The sequence below is a fragment of the Lotus japonicus genome, chromosome 2 (genome assembly GCF_012489685.1).
Source record: "Lotus japonicus ecotype B-129 chromosome 2, LjGifu_v1.2".
Classification (NCBI taxonomy): domain Eukaryota; kingdom Viridiplantae; phylum Streptophyta; class Magnoliopsida; order Fabales; family Fabaceae; genus Lotus; species Lotus japonicus.
In genome coordinates, this window is record NC_080042.1 from 73,684,088 (window position 1) to 73,709,468 (window position 25,381).

The following is a 25,381-nucleotide window of genomic DNA, read 5'->3' on the forward strand; positions in this document are numbered from 1 at the left end:
TTGACTAGTAGTTAATAATATTTTATAGTTATTTTTACAAAAAAATATATTTAATATTTGTAACTAATTGTAAAAAAATTTAGTATGAAGAAACCTTAGTTATATCATCCTGTTATATACTCTTTTGAACCTTAGTTGATTTGGTTTTGTTGAAGAACATGAGTCCTAGATATCTATTTTGAAATTGATATAATATTAGTAGGTATTTCAATCGTAAGTATTGAACCCGACCTAGTTTTCAATGGCAAGCCCCACTGGCTCTGCTAGGGTTTCAAAGAATCTTGGAGGAAGATCAGGAGGAAGAAGACGTTACTGGAACGATGCAGATGCTTCCAACTCTCGAGATGGTTTTACGTTGTTCGTGGACGGCCTGGATGACAACGTGAAATACAAGCAGCTGAGGAGGGAATTTGAAAAATTCGGGGAGGTAGAGAGGGTGTACATTCCCAGGTACAAGAGAAAAGGAAGAAGGCTTAGATTTGGTTTGATACACTTTAGCTCAAGGAAGGATGGCACCAGAGCAATGGAGAACTGGCATAGGCGAAGGTTTTATAGTACGTTCTTGACTGTACTCCCGGCAAGGTTCCCCATGCCGAGAAGGAGAAATCGAACAGAATTTGAGAACAGGGACCGAAATGCCATAAGAATGTTTTGGAAACGCAAAGAGACAGGGGCGACAAATGGAGAAGAACATGGACGGAAAAAACAAAGGATCAGAAAGGAATGGAGCAGGAAAACAAGAATTCGAAAGGAATGGAGGATTAAGAGTAATCCTCTAATTCAATCTGAGCAAGTTATTGACTGGAACCGAACGAAGGTAACTAGGAATACCAAGTTGTCCAAGGCTGCGATCATAAGTTTGAAGACTCTGGAGAGTGCAGGCGAAATTCAGTTGATGCTGGAGAGAAAGGGATGGGGTGAGGCTGTTGTAAAATCTTTCGGAGCCTTAGAAAGAGTGGTTGAGTTCCATTCAGAAAAGGACTGTGAAGACTTCATTTTGGGATGGAATGGGGAGACAGAGTGTTGGATTGAGGCGGTGCGACGGGCAGAATCGTGGGAATACCCCAAAAGCTTCCTAACTTGGTTGAAAATCTGGAAAGCGCCGATAGGTTTATGGACTGCTGAATTCTTTGCAAAACTCGTTGGGAGCATGGGCACTATGATATCTTTTGAGGAAAATGGTGAAAATGAGGGATACGAAGTTGCGAGAATTTTGATCCAGGCAAATGATCCAATTCTAGAGAATGTTAGCATTCCTGTTTGTGTTGATGGTAGAGAACTGAATATATGGATTGAAGTTGAACGAACAGAACCAAATTGCAGGATCAATCATCACAAATTCATGACACCGGAAAACTCCTTTGTAGCTGAATCAGAGGGGATGAGATCGCCGGCGACGGAGAAGGAGAACCGACAGGAATCGGAAGAGTCACCGGAAGAGATAGGGACAAACTCATTAGTGGGCGGCGCATTGGAAACCCACAAAAGTAATGATTACAGTGGCATGGGGGACAATAACGCCTTGATGATCTTTACAAGGAATGCTGAATGGACTACGTCAATGTGGGGGGCCCAGGAAGTCGCAGAGTCAGTTGGTTTGAATATAAATATATTTGGGTGGGAGATATTTGTATGTAACAACTTGATGAGACTTGAGATTCCTACATAAGGAAGGAATTTATTTTTATTTGTGTGCAGCTTTCCAATTAATAATAGGTCTTATATCAATAGTGGACTTTCTACATTTTTATGGGCCAATCAGAGTAGTTTCAGGCCACTCCAGTCTTTCATTAGTGGGCCTGGCGAGTCTAGCTCAAATGCTCATATGCAGGATTTTTTGAGTGATAAAGAAGGGGAGGTGGATCTAGAATGTTCTTTCCCTTCTGCCCTGATGCAAGAGGACATGGGTTTTGATTCCCAACAAGAGATTGGCGAGGACAACGAGGAGGAAGGAACTGAATGTGATTCTCTCTCACACATTCGTCAATTGGCCAGGAAAGGAGTGAGTAGGAAAAGCAAGCTCAAGGCTTTGGAGACAATAGACAACGATAGAGCTCAGAAGGCCTACACGGGAAGAAAAAGAGGGAGGAAGCCAAGATCGGAAGTGGGCTCTGCTATTCTCAGAGAAGTGAACGATGGTGTAACATGTGTTGACCCCATGATTGCAAGCTTACAAGCTTCTGCAGAAAGAGCGAACTCTGGCGCTTACTTCACTAGGGCGACAAAAGCTTGGCTACTAGGAAAATCAGCAGGGCTACGCTATCCTGGTTCTGACGAAGAAGCAATTAGGGGTCTTGCAGCGGAATTGGAAGAGGACAGACCTGTAACCTGAGGTCTGGTTGGGGATTGTTCTCCATTGGCGGACCTGGCTCGTGTGTGGTTTAGGTGGTGCGGAGAAAAGTCGGTCAGTCAAAGATGCAATAAGGATAGCAAAAGTGGAAGTGTGGCTTCTTCAAGAGTCCAAATTGGGGGAAGAGAAATTGAGAATAGGATGGAAGCTGTTTCAATCTCTGAATATGCAAGGAGAGCTAATTCATGCCAATGGATCCGCAGGAGGGTTGGTGACATGTTGGGGCCCTTCGAAAATCATAGAGGAAGAGGTGGTGAAAAATAGCATAACTTTGGTATTCTAGTCGCGAGTGGTACATATTTCTGTCCTTATTGTTGTGGTAAACATTTACTATCCAAATAATGTTTTTGAGAGGAGAACTGATCTGGAAAATCTGATCGAGGTGTTGAGCACATAGGGACCTGATGTGTGTGAGTGTTTATGGGTGATCTTTTTGGTTCTACGAACCATGGGGAAAAAAGAGGGGGAATAGATGAATTGGTCATATTTCTATACAACTTCGTTGAGGGATTGAATTTAATTGACCTCTATCTAGCTAATGGAGACTTTAATTGGTTTTTTTCGTGAAGCTATAGCGGAAGCAAGGCGCTCTAGCCAAATGTGGGGCTATTTATTCAAGACTTTGTACTACCTCAATAGTCCCATAGGAGCTTAATGTTTCTGGACCTGGCGTGTTGTTGAATCTTGAAGAGTTGCTTAGTGGGACACTTAGAGTCAAGTGCTAGTTTTATTTTCTGTTATTGTTTGTGCTATTTGGGTCTGTATTTCGAAAGTGTGTTGTAATTGATAGAGGATATTGTGGTCCTTTGTTGGGGGTGAGCTTATGGTTGAGTACTCTTTTTCCTCCCCTTGGGTTTTTCCCTCTGGGTTTTTCCAAGGGAGGTTTTAACGAGGCTTGTCCATGAGTTGGTTAACACTGTCTGTTAGTTCCTCTTCAGCACAGATATTTTCACCCACTATGAGAGGGTTGTTCTCATAGATCACTTTTTAGTTTCAATAATAATAGCATCTTTGTTCTCAAAAAAAAAAATTAATTTCTCTTATATTAACATAAAGGTTAAAGTAATTTTCACTTGAGCTATACATTAATAACAATATAATTTTTTATTGATAATAATTTTTATTATTATTTTTATTAATTATTAAATGTAAATTTTTTAATTTTTAACTTTTTTTATTAATCACAACAATATTGAATAGTATTTTTTTGAACTAACATTGAATAGTTATTAATAATCATTTATATTATTCATTAAATGAATTAATAATAATAAAATAAAATATTAATATTATTTAAGTTTCCGTTATTAATCACAAATTCAGGAATTTATTTTAGTAAAAATAGTAATAAGTTTAATTGGCTTGGCCTTTACATTAATAACAATATTAATTATTAGTTCATAATATTTTATATTTGTAAGTTATGGTAAAAAACTAAATTTCCCCTATATATTAAAATTAATATTATTTTAAATTTAATTATTAATCATAAGTTGATGATTTTTTTAAAAAATAAATGAAAATAATTACTATATGTATATGTAACAAATTTATTTATTTTTGTTACAGAAGAAAAGATATAACAAATGTATTAAATATTAAAGTAATATTGTATATCTATATCTGTCATCCTTTCAAAATATATATATATATATATATATATATATATATATATATATAAAGTGAAATTCACTTGAGTTTTGAATTAATAACATGATTATATATGTCATTAATTTTCATTATTATTTATATAATATTTACAAAACTTCTTATATATGTCATTTTTTTAAATATTAATAATAATGAAAATGAAAATCTCGTCACTCTTTTAAAAAACAGTTGCATGTCTCTGCTAATAAATATCTTTACAGGAATTTGAGCTTATGCTCTCATCCATATAAAGATATAGCTTACTTACTACTATATCAACACCTTTTTTGTTCTTATACATATAACTAAATATAAGAAGTACCTTTAAAAAAAATTTAAGGAGAGAAAATAAACTGTGTTTTAATCACAAATGACTCTAACAATACTTTATTTGGTTTAAGAAGAGAAAATGAGAAGAGATAAGATGACTAGAGAGAAAAATACCAGGAAAAAAAATGTTATTTAATATAATATAAATTGAGGAGATGAGAGAAAAGAGAAGTGAGAAAGATACTTTTTAGATATGTAAAAACATTGTTATAAGTACACTTACTAGTTAGTATCAAACCAAGTGGGTGTTACATTCCTCATGTAGCATAAAAAAACCAAGTGGGTGTCTCCCTACTCCTAACATGAGCGCAAGTTGATTTAATACATATGAAGAGAGAAATAAATATAAAATTTTAATTTAAAAAATTCACAATTTAAATAATTATGATATGGAGGAAGTTAAGGATTCGTCTGATACGTCGTATTAATTATGATATATAGTATAAGCTTATACAATGAATTCAGCTATTATTTAATGTTAACATTGTATTGTATTTATACATCAAATTCCTTCTTACACAATAATACACCCAAATTTTCTAGTACGTGATGATCAAGAAAATGCTAGCTGTTTGGTCTCTGTTTTTTTCGCAAGAAAAAAAGTCCGCTTGTTAAGTTTCATTTACTGATTCGACAAAAAAGAGTTATTCTAGGTAACTTTGCCTCAATAGCAAGCAACTATTGGTATTGGAATCCAGAAGCAAAGTGCACCATACTACCTTTACGGAGAGATCAACTGATTAATTAACATTGCTTAAAAGGAACTAACATTAAAACAATTAAACTTGACAGGGTTTTAGATGTGATTTGTCTCACAACAGCACAGCGTATAACTAACACTCTCGACTCTTGTATTTACTTAGAAAAAAGAAGCCATACGTTTGTTATGTATAATTGTGAGAAGTTGTAATAGAGTCATTTTTGTACTTCTAAATACTAATTCGCTTGCATAAGTTTGAAGAAACAGAACTGCCATTTATTTTTTACTTGGGAGTATATTTATATAATTTCATAAATAACTTTTACTTGAGAATATTTTTTATTGAATTTTGTTAATATTTGTATAATTGAATTTTTACTAGAACAAACAGGTTGTTGTACATGCGTGCTTGATCATTATTGTCAACTTAGATATTGATTATTAAAATATGATCATGCTAATTTTAATTATGAAACTAATCCATCAATTACGAATTTGTGACTAGGACAATTCATGTAGTAAATAACTAAATAAATATCCAATGGTTGAACTTAATGATAATTTTGTGTCTTTGATAGATTAATTGATTACTAAATAATTGAACTTTTTGACATGATTTAAAATACACAAATTAGAGTAAAAGTAATTTATGCTTATATTTTTCTAATAAAATATGCTTAAAATTAAACTAGACATATAAAGAAATAACAGTGTGTCAAGTCGTACATGTTTAACTCTCTTTAAGTAAGATCTCTAATCTGAATTTTGTGAATGAAGAACATTTTTACTTGGAAAGCTAGTCTCTATCATGTTCTCGGACTCGAACATGATGGTCTTTTATGAAAGATAAAGCGTGATGCCATAAGTTGCTGATGCAACGTGAGTGCCATGATTGTCTTTGCAAGTAATGGACCATGGTCCCCATCATCAGATTGATATGGCTGTCGGCCCCCAAATGCTAGCTCAGCTAAATCTCCTCCACTACCTCAATTAAAAATTTGAAATTGAGTTGAGGCCTCAAATAAATAATAAAGAAATTATTTTTAGTTTTATTTTATTTGAAAAATATTGGCTCCTTTTTTTTTTTGTATGCACATCTGTTTACTCTTAACTGTTTCATTCTGTGCCTCGCTTCTCACTCACATCACCGACTAACAACTGTGAGTGTGAGTGCTCTCGCAAGGTACGGTGACTTCAGATTTCTCTGTTTTCTTCATTTCCATTTAGATCCACACCATTTAGACCTTCCCAATTTTCCCCTTTTGGCTTTGCATTCTCTATTTTTCATTTGTTGTTTTTACATTTAAATTTCTGTCCCTTTCTTTCCTTGAATGCTTGTTTGGATTTTCTTTTTTGCTGAAAAATTAGTAGGGATCAAGCTAAGACAGGACATATAAGAGATACTAGATGAAAATTTGATTGGTTTTTGAAGAAATGGGACTTGAAAGTTTAATGTGTCTTGCAAATTTCTGCTGAAAATGTTTCTGCATTTAACAAATGATTAGGAAATTAATAATACTTGTGCATCTTGGATTTGTTCTTCTGAAGCAAGGGAAGGGAAACTTTTTCCAATTATTCTAATAGCAATGTTTGGATTAGCTTCTTTTTAGTCGGAATCAATTCTGACACTCAAAAGCTACTCTTGTAAGAGTCCCTCCAGAACTGAGTTTAGCTTTATAATCAACTGTGGAAGAATTTCTAAACAGGCCTATGTTATATGTTTTCGCATTTACGCCAATACAAATGTAATTTCACTGATCTCGATGTATAATCGTAGAAGTAGGTAATTTTAGTTTAATGAAGAAAGGATGGAGGCTTTATATATTTGGAAGTTTTTATATACTCTTAATTTAAGTAAAATAAATATGTATGCGGATTAAACTTTAGTAAATACTCGAGTGATTTTAACATCATATCCATTTTAGATGGTTGTTGCTTTCTGTTGACTTCTGATGGTTATTGGTTCTGTCTGCTGCATTTGAGGTTAATTTTTTTGTCACTACATGAAAGATGAATGTTAAATTTCTCATGAAAGAAATTTGTGGTGCTGCTGTATTATAGGTTTAGCCACGAAAGTTCTGAATTGGCAGGGAAATGGGTCGCGGGGTGAGTAGCGGTGGTGGTCAAAGTTCCTTGGGTTATCTCTTTGGCGGCGGAGAGACTGCTGCCAGCAATATCCAAGGTGGGCGTGCTCAAAATGCTGATGTTGCTCCTCCGCCTGTAAATGGTGGGCGTGCTCAAAATGCTGATGTTACAAACAATCAAGTTGAGCCTGTAATTGGCGGGCGGGCTCTAAATGCTGGTGCTGCTTCACCACCTATTGATAAGGAAATTCCAGCTGGAGTTCCTGGGTGTCTCAAAAACAATTACCACCGTGCTGATGGGCAAAACTGTGGCAACTTTCTCACTGTATGGCCCTTTTCAATTTTTTTGTTTTGATAATTTGAGTTTTACTGCATCATAGTTAGCTCTCATTGGTATTTCTGCTCTAAATATTGTTGCCCCCCCCCCCCCCCCCTACCTTAGCCTGGAAAATACTAGACAGATTAGTACCATAATGTATGAGGATTGGAGTCAGTTTCCTCATATTTCTTATAGTCTACCCTAACTTTTCAGTAAAAAAAGTAATGAAAGCATGGTTCCCTACCCTTTTGGTAAGAAGAAAACCATGTAAGTTATAACATGTTGGAGTAGCAGAAATTCTGTTCTTACATATCCATAAGATAGGATATGCACTTTAGGCTGGCTTGCTTATTTTTTATGGTTATCTTGTATGGATCATTCATCATCGTATACTGTTTGTTCTTAAGATTTGATAGTTTCTCTAATCTGAATTATTGGATTTTGATTGACAGATAACCTAACAATGCCGTTCTCAATCTTAAGAATTACTATTTCTTCCTCTCTGTCCCTAGTCCCATCTAACCTGATTTATGTTCTGTTTCCTTTTATTCTTCCATCCTCATTTTTCTGTCGGTGAGTGAATAATGGTCTCTCAACTCATGCTTTATGACGCATGCGAAAGAAAATTTTCCTAAGCTTTCCAAGTAGCTATTTCATATTTTGGTTTTAATGGTGACTTCTATTAGAAATTTCCCTCATGACTTCATGTCCATAATGCTTTGTTCATGATGGAAGTTCGTGTATATGTATGATACTGGCCTTTGTAAACACAGTATGTTATTTGAGTGGTGAGTGAAATCAGATGAGGCATTTGATGATTCAATGTAGTTTTAGTTTCACTTGAGTGAATAATAGTTATTTATGAGTGGAGAAAAAAATACTAAACAACGACGGTCAACAAGTCTTGTTGTACTTCTCTTCTCCATTCTACACAATAGGATTGGTTTCATGGTTTTGGAGTGAAGATCAAATGATATTTTTATTTACACATTGAATTTATTGTCCTTGGTTGTAGGCCTTTGTTATGATACTGAAACATTGTTCTTACTTCTTAATCATTGTTTCTGTTTTTGGTTCCAGGATCGACCATCTACCAAGGTTCATGCTGCTCCTGGTGGTGGGTCTTCCTTGGGTTACCTCTTTGGTAGTCCTGGTGGTAATTAATTCATCAATGTGACTTTAAAGAATGCTTTGCATTCGAACCTACCATGTGTAAAGTAGATAGTAGCTTGGGTTTAAACAGTGGACTTGTTTCTTGTGCAATTAAACCCTTGACAATGTTGGAGTGGCTTAATGGAATTAAGCTGATTCATAGGTTTGTTGTTTCATGGAATTATGTGGGACTCGATTTCTGAATTTACTATGAGCTAAACTTGCTCACAATTGCTATAGTATTGTGATCATATTCTATTGTAATGCTGACTCTTTTGTAATCACTCGTGGTTAGCTAGTTAGCCTCGTTGCATGTCCTGCTTCTGTTACAGCAGCAATGAGGGAAAAGTTTATTTTCTTTGCAATATGGGGAGAACCACAATTCCTTTGGTTTTGGAAATATAAATATTTGACGTGCATCCCCTATATTTAAATGTTCTTAGATTGGTATGAATCACTCGCAGGGTCTTTTATTATGATATAGGACCTTTGTTGTGTGGTTTTAAATTGTGTCAATACATTTATGCTGCTAAAAGTGACAATGTGCTTGTAACCTGTCAACAGTGGCGGAACTTGAAGAAAAAATTTGAGGGAGCTAAAAGAAGATTGCAATATAAAAACTATAATATTTTGTATTATTAATGCACAAATATTCATAAAAAAAATAGTTCACATAATATGGATGTTGAAAATTTATTATAAGTTAGGTTAATAATCTTGAAAATTTACTTTTTCTTTTCAATTTTTGGTTATGGATATATATTTTACCTTTAAATAACTTCCTTTTATAAGTTTGGAACCCTATAAGTTTTAATATTTGTGCAAGTTAACTAAGACTAGCTGTTAAAAATGAAAAAAATGTAAAAAGGACTGAGGCTAGATTCAAACCTCAGCCCTTAACAACATGTGCGTGGTTCCCAACCACTGAACTAGTTTCGCGTATTGTTTAATTCCATACACATTTTATTATATATAGTATTAACTGAATATTTTTTTTACCCAAATACTTTTTTAAAATTTTTTCTAAAATTTTTGAGGGAGCTATATCAAGAAGGTCCGCCACTGCCTGTCAAGAAGTTTGATTGCTTAAAGCAAAATTTTCAATTTCTCATGCATATCCTTCCTATTATACATGATTTATAGTAAAATAATATAATATCATCTGATCAATGTAATTGATTCTATTTAATGCAAACAAAAAATGATTTTTGATTGTTCGTTTCTTTCTCAAATTATGAGAATGTTTATCAACATGTCATTGGTCCACTTGATACATGTAACATGTTTCATGTTTGATTTCTCGCAAGCAATACATTAGAAAAGATAAGGATATTTTAACGGTTAAGACAAGACTTTTGTGACTTGCGAGCTTGAATCGTGCAACCCTAATAGCACATCGTATAAACTCTTATGATTTTTATTAAATTTTCATGAAATACTTTAGTTTTTAACTTTCAAATTTACACTATATCTCAAATCCGTCATAAACTCCAAAATATTTGAAATTTTGAATAGAAAATGGACATTTAAGAAAGAGACCAAATTTACTTAATTAGCTTACAAAATTGTAGGATTAAAATCATATAACATTGAAATTAGAGGGTCCAAAAGTGCAACTAAATGTAAAATAAAAGAAACTCCAAAAGGAATTAAGGTGTTTTTGGATAAATGTAAAAGTATGTTTTGAAGAAAAAATATGAGGAATAATTGTTTCATTGGCTTAAAATTTGTTTAAGTTATGCAACTTGTTACTAATAAGCACCACCTGGACAATAAGAGGTTTATGTTTATCATTAAGTGAATTTGGCGTTGACGAAATAATGTCACTTATGATGAATTCCGTGGTCAGTTGATGTCGTTTTGAATCACGTCTCTTCCTCAGTGAAGGATTGTGACGCTCTTTCGGATAGCAGTTCTGTTCCTTCTCATAATCAACTTGCTCGCCTAGTTTGGTGCACTCTAGTGATGGTTGCTTTTGCCCATGTCAGCTTGATGGGTTCTGGTGGCATCATTCGCAACTCCTCTTCCCAGTGACTAACAAATTTTTCAACGCCATTCCATGGTAGTTGTCCTCTCATGCTAACTTTTTTATTTTAAAGCATGGGTTGCTGCTAGTTTCATACTTGAGATATCATAGGTGATATGTGAGAGTGATTTGTTAGATGACATTCTTTTGCTTTAAGCTGATGTCATGACTTCTCCTTTGTATGATGATGTCTTGGATGAGATTATCTTCTTTTCTATTCACCTAGGAATGTCTCATTCAAGTATGCGTGATCGCCTAGGTGGTTTGAGTTTGCGCATATAATGCGGTTTCCTTCAGTGATCTCTTTATCCCTAATATATTGTCGCTATCGCTTAAAAAATAGCTGAATCTATCTAAACTTTTATCCATAAAAAGTAAAATAAAAATAGCATTTATTAATATTGAGATTTGAATAAAAAAGTTGAAACCATTGGTTTTAAATTTTTTGATTAAATTAAATTATCGATATTTTATTGATTATATTTATTAAAAATATATATATATATATATATATATATATATAATATCATAGAAATTTACTTCTCTATAGCTTTTAACAGGATCGGAGAAACTAGGGTTTTGGAATTGTGTTATTGCACTGTGTCTGCGAGCGAGGTGATAAGCAAGGTTTCGAATCTCGCAGCAGTCACACAGAGACCATGACGACGGTGGTTCCAACCTCCGAAGAAGACGCCGCCCTCTCCGTCGTCAGATTCGCCTCCGAGCTCGCCTGGGCCGATGCCGGTCCCGAGGTACTCCTCCTCATTCTCTCACATCATGCTTTTTCCCCCTTCTTACTCTCGTTTTCTTCTTCTCGATTCTAATCGTGATAATCAGTTTCTATTCGTTCGTTTTTCGCCATTGAACAAGTGAAATTGGGTCGAATTTTTTGGTATTTGTTTGGTTTTGGTGAAGATTTTCAGCTAGAATGGCGTATTCATAACGTTTTGTGTGTGTATGCTTCCTGAACTTGAAAACTGAATCTGGGTTTATGAATCCGATGAGTTTAGGCGTGTTTGTTATCATTATGGACAGTTCTAGAAGTTTCATTAGATGCATTTTGATGTTTTGAAAATATAATGTTGGGAAATGATGTTTTGAAAATATAATGTTGAAAATACACAAACTGTTGAGTTGGAAATATTGGGATGGTCCTTTTCTTTTGATTTGCCTCTGTTTTCTTTTTGGTTTTGTTTATGGGTTTGTTAGATTGGTTGTTTTGTTTGTATTTCTGCGCGTGTATGAATCATGGGTTTATGACTGCTGCTGCCTTGGACTGTCAGGTTGCTGAGCCACAAGTTAGTAGACTCTGTTTGGAGGCTGAAGAATTCATTGCTATGGGAAAGTGGTTGGAGCTAGCTTCATTGATGATCACTTCTGCTGAATTGATTTTCGCAAAGGTTTCTGAAAAAGGTACCATTCTATTGTGTTGCTCGATATATCTATTTTTTAAGTCTGAGGTATTCTTGGCCTTGGTAATCAATTATTGCATTCTTCTTGTATGATGGCCTCATGTTTTTTCCAATGCTATCATTTGATTTTAGCTGAAATTCTTTTTCCAATTTTGCTACCTTTGTTGATTATATACTGTTTACATGTCATATTCTCTTAGCCTTTTTTCTTGTTTATGTTGCATTTGTGGCTGTTTTTTTGGCATTGCATTTCTACTTTCTAGTTTAGAATCAAATTTGATGTTGCATTGGGAATTGCCCAGTTTGATAATATGGACATGAATGTTTCCAGCTGAATGTGACTGTGTTAACACGATCTGCTTATCTCTTATCCCAGATGTAGAGTCCATCTTTACTATTATCTGCAATCTTGTTACAAAGACTGAGAATCCAGATGAGGTGATGGAGATTGTAAAAGTTATAACTGCAAAGATAGTTCAGCAGCCCAATGAAAAGCCAGCTGTGCGATTGAAGATGTAAGATTATATCCTACTTGGTTTAGAAATTTATTATCTTGATGTAATGCATGCTACCGTGATTGCTTATTATTTTTAGAAATATCTTCTTTTATTTGCAGTTTGATCAATCTGTATAATCTTTTGAAGACTCCATACTGCCAGTTTTATGTCTACATGAAGCTGTTGAATTTAGCAGTTGATGGAAAAGTCACAGAATACATCATACCTTCTTTCAAAAAGATTGATAGCTTCTTGAAAGATTGGAAAATTGGGATACCTGAACAGAGAGAGCTGTTCCTAACTGTCTCTAATATTTTGAAGGAAAATAAAAGGTATAGCTGAAGGTGCAGGCCTCTGAACATCAGTTTATTATGCTCTGTTTATCTCTCTTTGAAGTAAGAATGTAACTTCAATTTCTTTTCATGAGCACCACTCCCCCTTATTTCCATCTTGCCACCTCCATTTCTTAATATGAAAAATATTAATTATATTCCATGTTTTTATCCCAGCATGTCAAAGGATTCCTTTAAGTTCCTCACCAATTATCTGGTGACTTTTAATGGAGAAGATGCAAATGTTTTGAGTGAAGCCAAGGAGGAGGCTGTGCGTGCTATTGTGGATTTTGTGAGGGCTCCTGATGTTTTTCAGGTAACTTGGTCTAATTATGAGATTTGAATAATAGCATGAACTTACTATTTCAGCTTCCTACACTGCTCAATAATCTTTTGCTCAAATATCTTTAGGATTTACTGCAGACAATAGTAATATGCTCCCATTTCTCACGTATTTTTTTAATGCTTCCTTTGCTTTGGTGGTGCTTGAGCTTCTCATCTTTTTGGTCTCTATAGAAAACAGAAATAAGAAACAGTGAAACATAACAGTTTGTAGCTTAGTACTAAAACCGAGAAGGATATAAGGATGCTTTCTTTTTGTAATATGTCATCTTCGTTTATAACTTCTGTTTGCCTTTTGGATTTTTGTCTATTTTCTTGTCATTATCTATCTTACACTTATATATCTAAGTTTGTTGTTTTTTATGTTATGGTTGGCAGTGTGATTTACTAGACTTTCCTGCTGTTGGGCAATTGGAGAAGGATGCCAAATATGCTTTGTTATATCAGCTTCTCAAGATATTTCTCTCTCAGAGGCTGGATGCATACATAGAATATCATACTGCAAATTCTGCGCTGTTGAAAAGCTATGGTAAGCTATGTTCATGCATAATTGATTATCTGTGGTTATATTTGCGGAGCTATATTTCACTTCCCTTTATATTAGTACTAAAGTATTTGATTAAATGATGTTTCTAGGCCTTGTTCATGAAGATTGCATTTCCAAAATGAGGCTGATGTCATTGGTGGATCTCAGCTCTGATGCATCTGGCCAAATTCCATACGAAGTTATTAGGGACACACTTAGGGTAGATTTCCATTTGCCTTCTGTTTGCATTTGCTTTCTTAATTTCTTACTATCATAGTTTAAATGTTGACACTTCCCTTTCAGATCAATGATGATGAGGTGGAACTATGGGTGGTTAAAGCAATAACTGCCAAGTTAATTGACTGTAAGATGGACCAAATGAATCAAGTTGTAGTTGTTAGGTACGTTCACCTCAACCAAGTCCTAGCTTTAAGATAGACCAAATGAATTTGCCCCATACTAGCTGTCCTTACACTGTGGGCACGTGGAAATGCACCCGGTGGCGCTATTTCTGTTCATCATTATATATTTCTTCATGTTCAAAAATCTCTTAGCTGCTGTTATAAATGATTTAATGCGAGTTTTACAATTTGCAGTCATCACACTGATCGTGTGTTCGGTCAGCATCAATGGCAAACACTGAGAACTAAGCTAGCGTCATGGAGGGTAAAGAGTTTCTCATTTATGATTTTCAAAATTATAAATTCAATGTTGTTGATTCATAATAAGTGTCTACAATTACTATTTCTACACAGCCATTTTGAAGAAATAACTTGTATAGGTTATACTTATAGGGCACATAACATGCTTATCTAATAATTGAATTTATGAACTTATTTTTAAAGAAAAATTTCTTAAGGATAATTTTTTAAAATCAGAATTACAACAAATAATTAGTTTTAATATCATAACCAATATTTTAGTTTAGGATTTAAAAAAGCCTGTAAATTTGAATATCTCATGTTATGCAGCCCTTTCAGTGTTTTGTAGATAATTTTGACCCAAAACTTCTTATACCATGAATAGTGTATATTTCTGGAATGTAGCACTTATTATTCTGGAGATTGCTTGCTTCTCCCCGTGTAATAATTTTTTTGTTTACTGAAGTGCATTAATATCAGTGTTATCAAATATCCGCCATGGCAGAATCTCATGGCGGGGTTTTGGCTCCTCCACCATGGCCGATATCCTGCCATATGCCGCCATAATCCTCTGTCGACCATTATTAGTTGTTAAATATATGGTGGGTTTTTGGCTCTCTGCCACGGTCCGCCATCCAACATTTAAAACTTTGATTAATGTGCATGTTCTATATGATTATATGTTGGTGCACTTGATTGCAAGAATTTTGATTGTAATCAGATGAAATGCCATTGTTCTAACATTAGCATGTTTTTTTTTGGTTGCACATTAGCATGGGTTTTGATTTATTTTCTTATTACTTGTTTTCTATTTCCAGGGAAATATTTCGAATGTGATCAGTACTATTCAGGCCAACAAAGTAACAGAGGATGGGTCCCAGGCAGCCCAAGGCTTGGTTGTTCGCTAAGGACGTTTTTGGCTGAAGCATTTGTCTGAAGCATCTAGATTTAGTCCCAGTTTCATATTCTCTTGAAAGAGAGGAAAAGATTGTAATTTTACCTGTTGCAACTCTTCCATTTACTTTAGTTGGCAGAATTGTACTACCAACTTTGCGATTTTGATTTGTGCGGGTATATTTTACCGGTTGACAGTGACCCTAGTAATCAATGACAACTATTGAAAGTTTAAACTAGTTTTTTCAATTAAAACTCTGTTTACTCTAGTGTTTTTCTAAAGAAATTTTACAGTGGATACCTAGACTTGGCAAGTCTCTGATATGGAGTCAGTCAGTTTTGAGAGGAATATACGTTTTTTGAAACTAGTTGACATTTGGTTTATACTATAGTGTATTTAAAATGATGTATTAGTGTGCTGGAAGTAAGTTCAAAGATAAACAATGTTTACGGTGTAACAGCTAGAGTGGAGTGGAGTCTCTGATACCGTTTCCTTTGGTTTTCTAACGAGTTGTCTGAAAATTGTGAAATGCCATTTTTTTGCCGAAAAGTTGTTCTTGATGCAACTTTGCTGTTTGAATACGACCTTGAAGAGACAGCTGCAATGCCAACGAATTCCATAGTTAAAGATTACAGCAAAAGAAAATAGACTTGTGAGAAGAACTCTGATAAAACAAATTCAATTTAACAATAGTGCAAGCTTGTATCCTGTAAATTATTGCAAGATAACTTGTCCCTTGTTGCTGACTTTTTCCTCCAACTGTACCGAGTGGTTGCAAAATTGCAAAGCGGGTATGGAAGAACCTTTTCTTGCAAAGGGGATGAAAACCATTTCAGACAGTTGATCTCAAATCAAATTGTGGCCATGTTAAGCTTTTTGTCGACAAAATGAAAAACATCTAAGCTAAGATAGTCTCCTTTCCATTTCTTGATAATTTTCCAGGATTAGATCAATGAGAAATACCAGAAAGATATTAATATAGTTTGATTTAACAGCAAAACAGGGTATCCAAAAGTTTATTAAATAGGTATTGAAAAACAAAATTCCAACATGTTCCCTGCAGGTTCAGACCAGAGAAGCATGTATTGAAGCCAAGCAGAAAGACTGTTCAATTCTGATCTCACAATCTTTTCCATCACACATGGAATTATTTTAAACACCAATATTCAAATTGATAGTACTATATAATTAACATCAAGCTTTACATAATCATTACAGCTTCAGATTTATGACAATTTTGTAATAAACACACATGGAAACAGCTCCAAGATTATTACAACATGTTGAAACGAAAAGGAAATGAAGAAACTCAATTCATGTTCTTAGCAGGCACGGTTGTAATCACCACATCGTTGTCTGGATCCACTTCCATTTGCAGAGGGTAAGCAGCTACGATATCCTTTACTTTGTGGACAGTTTACAGCAGCGCCGTTGCTGTTACCTGTTCTCCCAGTCTGAGACTGACTCACATCATAGAGCATCCTGGCAGCATGGGAACTCATGGAGAACTCTGATTCCAAGTCATAGCCTATGAGGCAGTCTTCTGAGTTACAACCCTTCAGATCCCATGATGAAGTTGCCTTGATCAGATGAAGCTGGATCACTATGATCAGGAATGCTAGGGTGAGTCCCTTCTTCATTTTGTTAGTGCCCTCTCTTCTTTGGAACTCAACCTTATCAATAAAACACCAATATAAAAGGCTATTATATGATTCCTTTATCAAGCCCAAGTTGTAGTATTACGTTAAGATAATGAAGGACTCAACAAGCTTATTTTATTAGCATATTTGGATATTTTTTCTTTCATAAGAATCAATTCAATACTCAAAAGCTACTTATAGAAGTTTCTCCTCATAATTGATTTTGTATTAAGAGTTAATTGTAGAATGCTTTCCAAACATGCGTTATGTCGGGTTGTTAAAATTAGATATTTTTTTTCTTTGTTGGTAGTTTGTGGAAATGGTCAGGAAAGCAAAAACATTGACTTATTGACCTATCATTAGTCTATTTAGAACAGCCTTAACCTCAAAAATTCTTATTCATTTTAAACAATTTGAAGGGAAAAAAACTCCCATGAGTTGCTCTAAAATATCCCATATGACCTGGTCTTGGTGGGTTTGAAGCAGCCAAGAAATTTCTTAGTTTCGCACTTGCATATGTCTCCCTTTTTCTTTGTGGGGCTTTTGGATTTTCTAAGCTTTGCCAGATTAATTTTTTTGTCTCATGTCAATCTTTCCTTTCAGGAAAAATGTCATTTTATTGTGTTAAAAAGGAACCGTGTTGGATAATAGAAACATTAGCTTTTATTTTCCGATGTAGAAAAAAAAAATAGAAACATTAGCTTTGAGATTCACAAACAACTCATGTCACTGATGTGTAAACTATTGCTCAGCTAGTGGGTATCTTTTGAACATTTAACAGAGTATACCTTTGCAATAAAAACTCATTCACACCCAAATTCAACTTCCACCTTAATCACTGTAAAAAAAATAAAAAATTCAACCTTAGTCCTTAAATAGAGAAAATAATAGAAGCTAGTAAAGTGAAAGATAAGATGATGAATGGAAAAAAGAAACAAAACAACTTTGATATATTTATATATCTAACATTCACTTTTAGTTTTTTTTTTCTTCAATCACATTATCTATCATATTTTTCATTTCTATTTCTTTTTCTATCAAGGTGAATGTGGATTTGAGTGGTGTATAAATTATTTTTCATGTTATTAACGTGCACCGAATTGTAGGATGATTAATGTTTCCTTCACACTTTACTTCAAAGTTCAAACTACATCAGGAGAAAAATAAAAAGAAATGAAAAATATGATGTTTTATGTGATAAAAAAAGTGATGAGAAATAATAAGTTGAGTAATACAAAATGAGATAAAAAGAAGTATAATATAAATGAATCAAAACTCTACTGGCACAGGCACTCGAATCTCCATGGCAATATGCTAGTAATTAATTATATGAGAATGTATTTGTTAGTCAACGTGCTTAAACTTTACTTGTCAATTTAATTAATTGAGTATTGTTGCTCCAAAAACATTATTAAGTTGGTAACAGGTCCCTATCATTAAATGACAGTGGTGCATTAGCAACATGGACGACCCGCAAGTTGTATATGTTTAATTTTGATGCACCGACGATGTAAAAAACCAATCAGATTTCAAGGATGTGACATGTCAATTAAATAAATTAAATTAAAAGAGAGATTTTCACACATCCTTGAAATCTGATTGGTTGACGGTGTAAAAAAACTCTACACCGTCGGTGCATCAAACTTTTTCTCTAATACTTAATAATCACTATTTCATTACCTATTGTATCGTGTTAAAGTACCCGTGAAGAATATATATTACAAGACAAAGGAATGATAACAAAAGGAAATACAAGTTTTTTGGTTGGGAAGTGGAGATGAACTAAAAAATGTACAAGAGTTGTGATATTTTCTAATTACTCTGTCCAGGTCTTTTTTTCCTACCCAAACTGATGAAAACAATCTCCAATCAAATATTTTTCTGCTATTCAGAGTAGTATGAATTTAATAACTCAAAACATACAGTCTAAAATCATTGCCTGTAGGGTTAAATTTGAAGTTTATCCAAAGTAGGGAAGAGTAGTTTTGATTCATTCACAACCAAGCTATGCACAATTCCCTCTTCAGTCTGAACTTCTTGACCCAATTTTCTGGCCACCACCACCTTCAAACATTTTTCAACTTGTCATACTTTGATCCACTGTGACAAAGACTTTTGCAGTTACTGTCTTGTCTGTTTCAATCACAACACGATTTTCAGACACATTTCTGATAGCATGATTTGGGAAGGTGCTGCCTGTGGCGCTTAATGAGTACTGAACATGTTTGATAAGGTTAGGGAAAAGCAAAATTTTGTTAAAATCAGCAATCCATAAGTTTCCATTCCCATTCACAGACATAGTTGCAGTTGTAGCCTTTAAGTTCATACCCTTCACAACATTTCTAGCAACAAAAACTTGCTCAACTTGTTTAAAGGGACCATTTGATTGATCCAGCTTCACAATTTGAACACCATTACCTGAGCCAGAGAACATGTTATCAACAACATTGACACCATTTACAACCCCTTTGTCTGATTTTAGGACAATATTGGCATCGCCAAGGAAGAAACTGCTAGAGATATGGAGTTGAACCGGGTCTTCAGCAACAATGCTGGTGTAATCCATGTAAGAATTCACAATCCTGGTTTGTGTCAAACCGCCTAGCTTCAAATAAATCCCTGTACCTCCAAAGAAAGTGGCCTTATTGTAGCAATGTACACCAGAAAAAGCGTTGGCCTGACCTGTAACCATGATACCAATGGCAGCAGAGAAAATCACAACATCTGTAACTGCATTATCGTTTCCCTCGAGGCTTATTGCAGTGCCTGAGAAGTTCCTTTCCTTTTTGTCTCCGCCGGCGGTGATGTGCTGGCCAAGGAAGGAGTTTCTGACGTAGGTTTCATGGCCACCTTTGGATAGAATTCCAGTGGTGGTGAAGTGTGTAAAGTAACAATTGTCTATGTTAATTCTGAGTGAGTTGTTGACTGAAATGCCTCCTCCCCTGAAGTTGGAGTCTAACAAGAGGTCCTTGAAAGTAATGAACTCATAATTGTAGGATGCTGAAGTAGAGCTTGTAGGGTTTGACAAATCAATGAGATGCCCATTTGGTGGAAAATCACTTGAGGCTCTTAGAGTTCCCCCATGTATCTGTTAACATTAAATAACAAATACAATCAATCTTAGTGTCAAATTTGATGTCTTTTGGATGATCTACTGACTCAACAAAGAATCAATGAGCTGATAACTTACTGAGGGAATATATTCTTCATTGAAAAAAGAAAGAAAATACTAATTGATGAATGAATGGAGCTTGCAAAAAATGATTTCTACAAACATACCATGAGGTTTCCAACCCCGGCCGGCAACCGCAGAGGTTGGCTGATTAAGTATTTTCCACCCTCAAGATCAATCAGGGCACCTCCAAGGTCACGGATGCCGTCTAGCAAGAACCCTTGACTTGGTCCTTTGGTTGCATGAGCTATGGCTGCAAGAAGAGCTATAGTGCTGTCTTTATTGCCAGTTGGATCAGCACCATAAGATGCCACACGGTACACGTGTCGTTTCTGTTTCTTCACTTTCTTGAGCTCCTACATTGACAGAAAACTATCAAACATTAACAATTTTAAAGATTAACTCACAAATAACAAAAGCTTAACCAATGGAAAAGATGAAGGGCATTCAAGGGTATGCATTGCTGAATTACCTGAAATTGGAGAGGAGGGCTAGGAGAGGCTGAAGCAATGGAGATATGCTTGGTGAGGGAGGCCTTGAATGTCTTCAGTGCAAGTGTTGCTTCATGGTGAGTGCCATCATAAATATTCCTAGGAGGCAAGTTCCCCTCATAAGCGTGAGTAACAAAGAAACAAGCCATCCCTAGAAGAAGGAACCATGTTGGAGCTATTATTGCCATTGTGGTTTTCATTGATGAGCCTGTTAGAACAAATCAGGTTAGTGAGAATTAGTTTTGAAAATGACACTTGTTGTGAATGCTTATAAATAAGGAGGAAAAAGAGAGGGAATAGGGGGTACATGAAATGTGGAAGGGCTAACTAGATTTAATTAGAAAATATTGGGTTCCATTTTATTATTGGGTCACATACATTGCACTCACATCATTTGAACTAACATATTAGTGACAGTTTTAAGGCTGCTAATTAATTAGACCTTTCCTGCAAATTTTCCATTTCCCCTGAACTTGTGGAAAAGTAAGCAGCTAACAAATTTAGTGACCTTTAAAATGCAGTTCGAAATGATCTAAAACTCTATCATGGAATTTTGGGGTAGGGAGGGTCCACCTTACAGTACAGGGCAATGAGCTTGGCTTGCTTGATCAAGGAAAATCAGGAAATTTATTTGATGATGAAGAGTTTGGTGCTTGATATTTCTTACAGATGAAGATATATCATGTCAATATAGTTTTTAATGTTTGGATTAAAAATTTACGCTAAATTTGTATGTAAATTTTTTAAAAGAAAAGTTTTCAAATATATTTCATTCCACTTCAAACTTGGTCAAAATCAATTTCACCTGAAATCAAGTATGCAAATTAAATTAAGTCATAGGCTGTCCCAAATTCACAACCTGTAGATTGGATTGCAAAACAGTGAAAACTGCAATGGGGGGTTCGATGCTCTAATACTGAACAACAGGAAAACTTTGAGCCTTCTCTTTGGTTGCAATCTTTGTTCTTCTTAGCTCATGTTCAGCATTGACCTGAATGCTTGTATTATATTATATGATACAAGGAAGGGTGTCTATATATAAACACGCATGCAATACTGAGATAGTTCATGTTTTGTGAGAAGCCAACTCATTCCTTGGCTAAATTTGGATTTGGAGCTAAACTTGATGGACAGGATAAGATAATTAGATAAGTATTGAGGATTCAGAACAAGCCTCCTTTTAGACTCCATTAGCACCTTTGGCGAGGCTGTTATTTTCCTTTTCATCCTTATATACCAAAATCAAACAAAAACACACAGCACGTTAATTGACTAATCTGCTTTATACAAGGAGAATTTACAACTAACTAATCTGCTATACAATGAAAAGATAATTAAACAGACCGATAATCAGGATATTAATGTACTAGATATATGTAAAACTACATCAAAATACAAATATCAAGTTAAATGAAGGCCTCTTAATGTTACCTGCCAAGGTAAAAAATATCAAGCTATTTTATATTGCTGTCAAATGAAGGGGAAAAAAATATAGAACATTGAAGCAAATGGTCAAACATGCCTTGGGGACAATCTTAATCCTAATACCAAAGCTAAATATCTGAACTTTTAATTACTTTTTAAAAACACATGGTGAGACTGAAGGAATCTAAATTCATAAGTAAGTGTGTGTTTTAACTTTCAAATACTAAATTGAACATTATTTTTTAACTTTTTTTATTATTAAAATAAATTCTTACGGATATCACTAAAAAGAGTGAACTCAAGTTGTTTAGCAAGAATCATAAAATCCGTATTACAATACATGTTAGTATTTCTTTTAAATTTTATTCATGAACTCATTTTACCTCTTTAAAAATCACTATTTATCCATGCCTAAACCTTGGCTTGAAGTTACTTGAAAAAAAGTTGCTTTTAATTTATTTTTAATCATTTTATGCACTTTAATTTGATTGAAAGTTTATTAATGGACAGTTCATCCAGGAGAGCCAAAGAGGACTCACCTGAAGAAATCGATGGTTATAATTGCAACAGGTCATTATTTTACTGAATCAATACTATAAATTTAATTTAGACTTAAATATGTTTTTTTTTTCATAAGATTGTAAGGAGAATTAAATTGGGTCTCTGAAAAATATTTCTTTGAAATGTAATCCTTGAAATACTTTTTATTCAAATTAAGTTATTTTGCTCAATTTTGACGGTTCAACGGTCCAGTGGCGAGTCTAGTCAGCAGATGGTGTCCATATGGATTTTTTTCTATCAATTTAAGTCCCTGAAAAATTTTTAAATCATATTTTCATTCCATCATACCCACCACCATACTACTCTACCTTCTTCACCAATCTCCTTCATCCTCTACCTTCTTCACCAACCTTTAACCCAGAATTTTTCCCACACTCCTTTACATCCTTCATTCCCTTCCGGTGCCTATTTCTCCTCAGTCCATAACCAGCAGAATAATAAAAGTTTTTTTTCTAGCAACTTATATAATTACCGTAAACATACATGGATGTAATTCTTATCTGCAAGTTAAAATTTGCTGGTTATATTCTTAAAAAATAAAATTAGGGAAGAAGAGGATGAAGATGAAAGGGGAAAAAGATGAAGCATGCAGTGCTCTGAAGCTTAAAGGATCAAGAATTTCATCATTTGGATGAGAATTGAAGAAGAAAGTGGAAGAGGAAGAAGATGGTGGTGGAAGAGGATGAAGATGGTGGTGGAAGAAGACTAGAAGAGGGACTAAAATATGATTTAAAAAATTTAGTAGGACTAAAATTGATGTAAAATAATCTATGTGGACACCATCTACTGACTAGGCTCGCCATTGGATCGTTGGCCAGTCAAAATTTAGGAAAAAGACTTAATTTGTTTAAAAAAATATTTCAGTGATTACATTTCAAAAAAAAAAACTTTTTTAAGAACGCAATTTGATTCTCTTTACAATCTCAAAGACCAAAAACATATTTAAGCCTTAAATTTATATGCACGCTAAATAGTTTCAACACACATTCAATTTTAAATTGTCAAGCTTATTTTTTTATTTGTGCATAATTATTAACCTCAATCAACATAGTCCACTAACACAATGGATGTTTAACTTGCTTACAGTGAAAAGTTGACATTAGATAATATAGATACTACTGTAATAATTGTTAGTGTTCTCGGAGAATAGCTCAAGTGGTAAGAGCTATGGACATAACGGTTGAGTGAGTTGAAGGGTGAAGGGTTCAGGGTTCATACCCTGAGAATGACCAATTTACTGACAATTAACATTTGCCCATAAAAAAAATCACTGTAATAATGGTTAGTTTTAGCTTTTATTGATATGAATTATTGCCATTACTTCTAAATGTCAAATGCTTAGGTTGATGTTATTGAACTGCATGTTTGTTCCCATAATTAACTTATTTAATCATGAGAACAGGTTCTTACATACTAAAAGTTCTTCAGACTGATTACTTTCTTTTTCTTCATAATTTCATCAATTATACAGTTTGTGTAGCTTTAGGAGTTGCAGTTTTGATCATCACAATATACTGCTTTAGAAGGGGACTGTGTAAGAAAGGATCTACAGCTCATCAAGAATTTGAGACCTTTCTTAGGAATCATGGACCAGTTGCTGTAAGAAGATATAGCTACTCTGACATAAAGAAGATGACCAACTCCTTTGCAGAAAAATCAGGACAAGGAGGATATGGATCTGTTTACAGAGGAAAGATACACGATGAGTGTCCAGTTGCTGTGAAGGTGTTGAATAGCTCAAAAGGTAATGGAGGGGAATTCATAAACGAGGTAGCAAGCATTAGCAGAACATCTCATGTTAACATAGTCACTCTATTAGGATTTTGCTTTGAAGGATCTAAGAGAGCATTGGTATATGAGTTCATGTCTAATGGATCCTTGGAGAAGTTCATATATGGGAAAATTCCCATGGCAGTAGAAAACCAATTGAATTGTGAAACCTTATACCAAATTGCAATTGGTGTGGCCCGAGGATTGGAGTATTTACATAAAGGATGTAACACTCGAATTTTCCATTTTGACATAAAGCCTCACAACATACTATTGGATGAGAAGTTCTGTCGTAAGATATCAGATTTTGGACTCGCAAAAATCTGTCAAGGAAATCAGAGTTTTGTGTCTATGTTGGAAGCAAGAGGAACTGCAGGGTATATTGCTCCTGAGGTATTTTCAAGGAATTTTGGTGTGGTGTCTCACAAGTCCGATGTTTATAGTTTTGGAATGATGGTTCTAGAAATGGTTGGAGGAAGAAAGAATATTAATGTGGAAGTTGAGTGTTATAGTGAAATATATTTTCCATATTGGGTTTACAAGTGTTTAGAAAGAAATCAAGAGCTCGCACTAGAATGTATTAAAAATGCAAATGATAATGAGATCGCAAGGAAGATGATTTTGATAAGCTTGTGGTGCATACAAACGGACCCTTCAGCTCGTCCATCAATGAATCAAGTGGTGGATATGTTGGAAGGAAACCTTGAATCATTGCAAATGCCACCAAAACCATTCTTATCTTCGCCAAGATCATCACCAGTTCATTACTCAACTTCAAACCTTGAGTGTGTCAGTGTCAATGTCAACCTGTGACTAACTAGACCCTGCCACAGGTTTATATTTTCCACAAGAATAGTCTCTCCAATCTCAATATATCAATTTGAATTTTCATTGTTTTAACTTTAGCTGATGATAACTATGATAACTATTGACAGTTTGTATTTGTATATATTCAGTTTATTCACAAATCTTGATGCACATTGTAGATAAGACAGTCAGTGTTCTCCATCTTAGCTGACATAATGTTTTTCTTTTTGAATTAAATGTATCCATGTTTGTTTGAGAT

At 34.5% G+C, this 25,381-nt stretch overlaps 5 protein-coding genes across 5 annotated transcripts; 3 read left to right on the top strand and 2 right to left on the bottom strand.

Annotated features, from left to right (window-relative positions):
• The first annotated feature begins 6,072 nt into the window (after positions 1-6,072).
• LOC130739450 (protein SPIRAL1-like 2) lies at positions 6,073-8,950 on the top strand. Its single transcript, XM_057591743.1, has 3 exons — positions 6,073-6,213; positions 7,092-7,439; positions 8,514-8,950. Exons 2-3 carry the CDS (start codon positions 7,125-7,127, stop codon positions 8,595-8,597), a joined length of 399 nt encoding a protein of 132 aa, XP_057447726.1. The 5' UTR covers positions 6,073-6,213; positions 7,092-7,124; the 3' UTR covers positions 8,598-8,950.
• A 2,207-nt stretch (positions 8,951-11,157) lies between these two features.
• LOC130739451 (uncharacterized) lies at positions 11,158-15,494 on the top strand. The gene is made up of 10 exons (XM_057591744.1): positions 11,158-11,363; positions 11,895-12,024; positions 12,400-12,538; positions 12,640-12,852; positions 13,030-13,168; positions 13,573-13,723; positions 13,831-13,940; positions 14,024-14,121; positions 14,317-14,386; positions 15,180-15,494. The coding sequence occupies exons 1-10, from the start codon at positions 11,271-11,273 to the stop codon at positions 15,267-15,269; spliced, it is 1,233 nt and encodes a 410-aa protein (XP_057447727.1). The 5' UTR covers positions 11,158-11,270; the 3' UTR covers positions 15,270-15,494.
• Positions 15,495-16,403: 909 nt separating this feature from the next.
• Positions 16,404-16,972, bottom strand: LOC130739453 (uncharacterized). Its single transcript, XM_057591745.1, has one exon. It carries the CDS (start codon positions 16,894-16,896, stop codon positions 16,579-16,581), a length of 318 nt encoding a protein of 105 aa, XP_057447728.1. The 5' UTR covers positions 16,897-16,972; the 3' UTR covers positions 16,404-16,578.
• Positions 16,973-18,961: 1,989 nt separating this feature from the next.
• LOC130735668 (polygalacturonase QRT3-like) lies at positions 18,962-20,778 on the bottom strand. The gene is made up of 3 exons (XM_057587583.1): positions 20,541-20,778; positions 20,176-20,424; positions 18,962-19,984 (listed from the first exon to the last, which is right to left on the bottom strand). The coding sequence occupies exons 1-3, from the start codon at positions 20,757-20,759 to the stop codon at positions 18,974-18,976; spliced, it is 1,479 nt and encodes a 492-aa protein (XP_057443566.1). The 5' UTR covers positions 20,760-20,778; the 3' UTR covers positions 18,962-18,973.
• Positions 20,779-23,937: 3,159 nt separating this feature from the next.
• On the top strand, positions 23,938-25,285 carry LOC130737017 (rust resistance kinase Lr10-like). The gene has a single exon (XM_057588788.1). The coding sequence runs from the start codon at positions 23,938-23,940 to the stop codon at positions 25,126-25,128; it is 1,191 nt and encodes a 396-aa protein (XP_057444771.1). The 3' UTR covers positions 25,129-25,285.
• Positions 25,286-25,381: the final 96 nt, after the last annotated feature.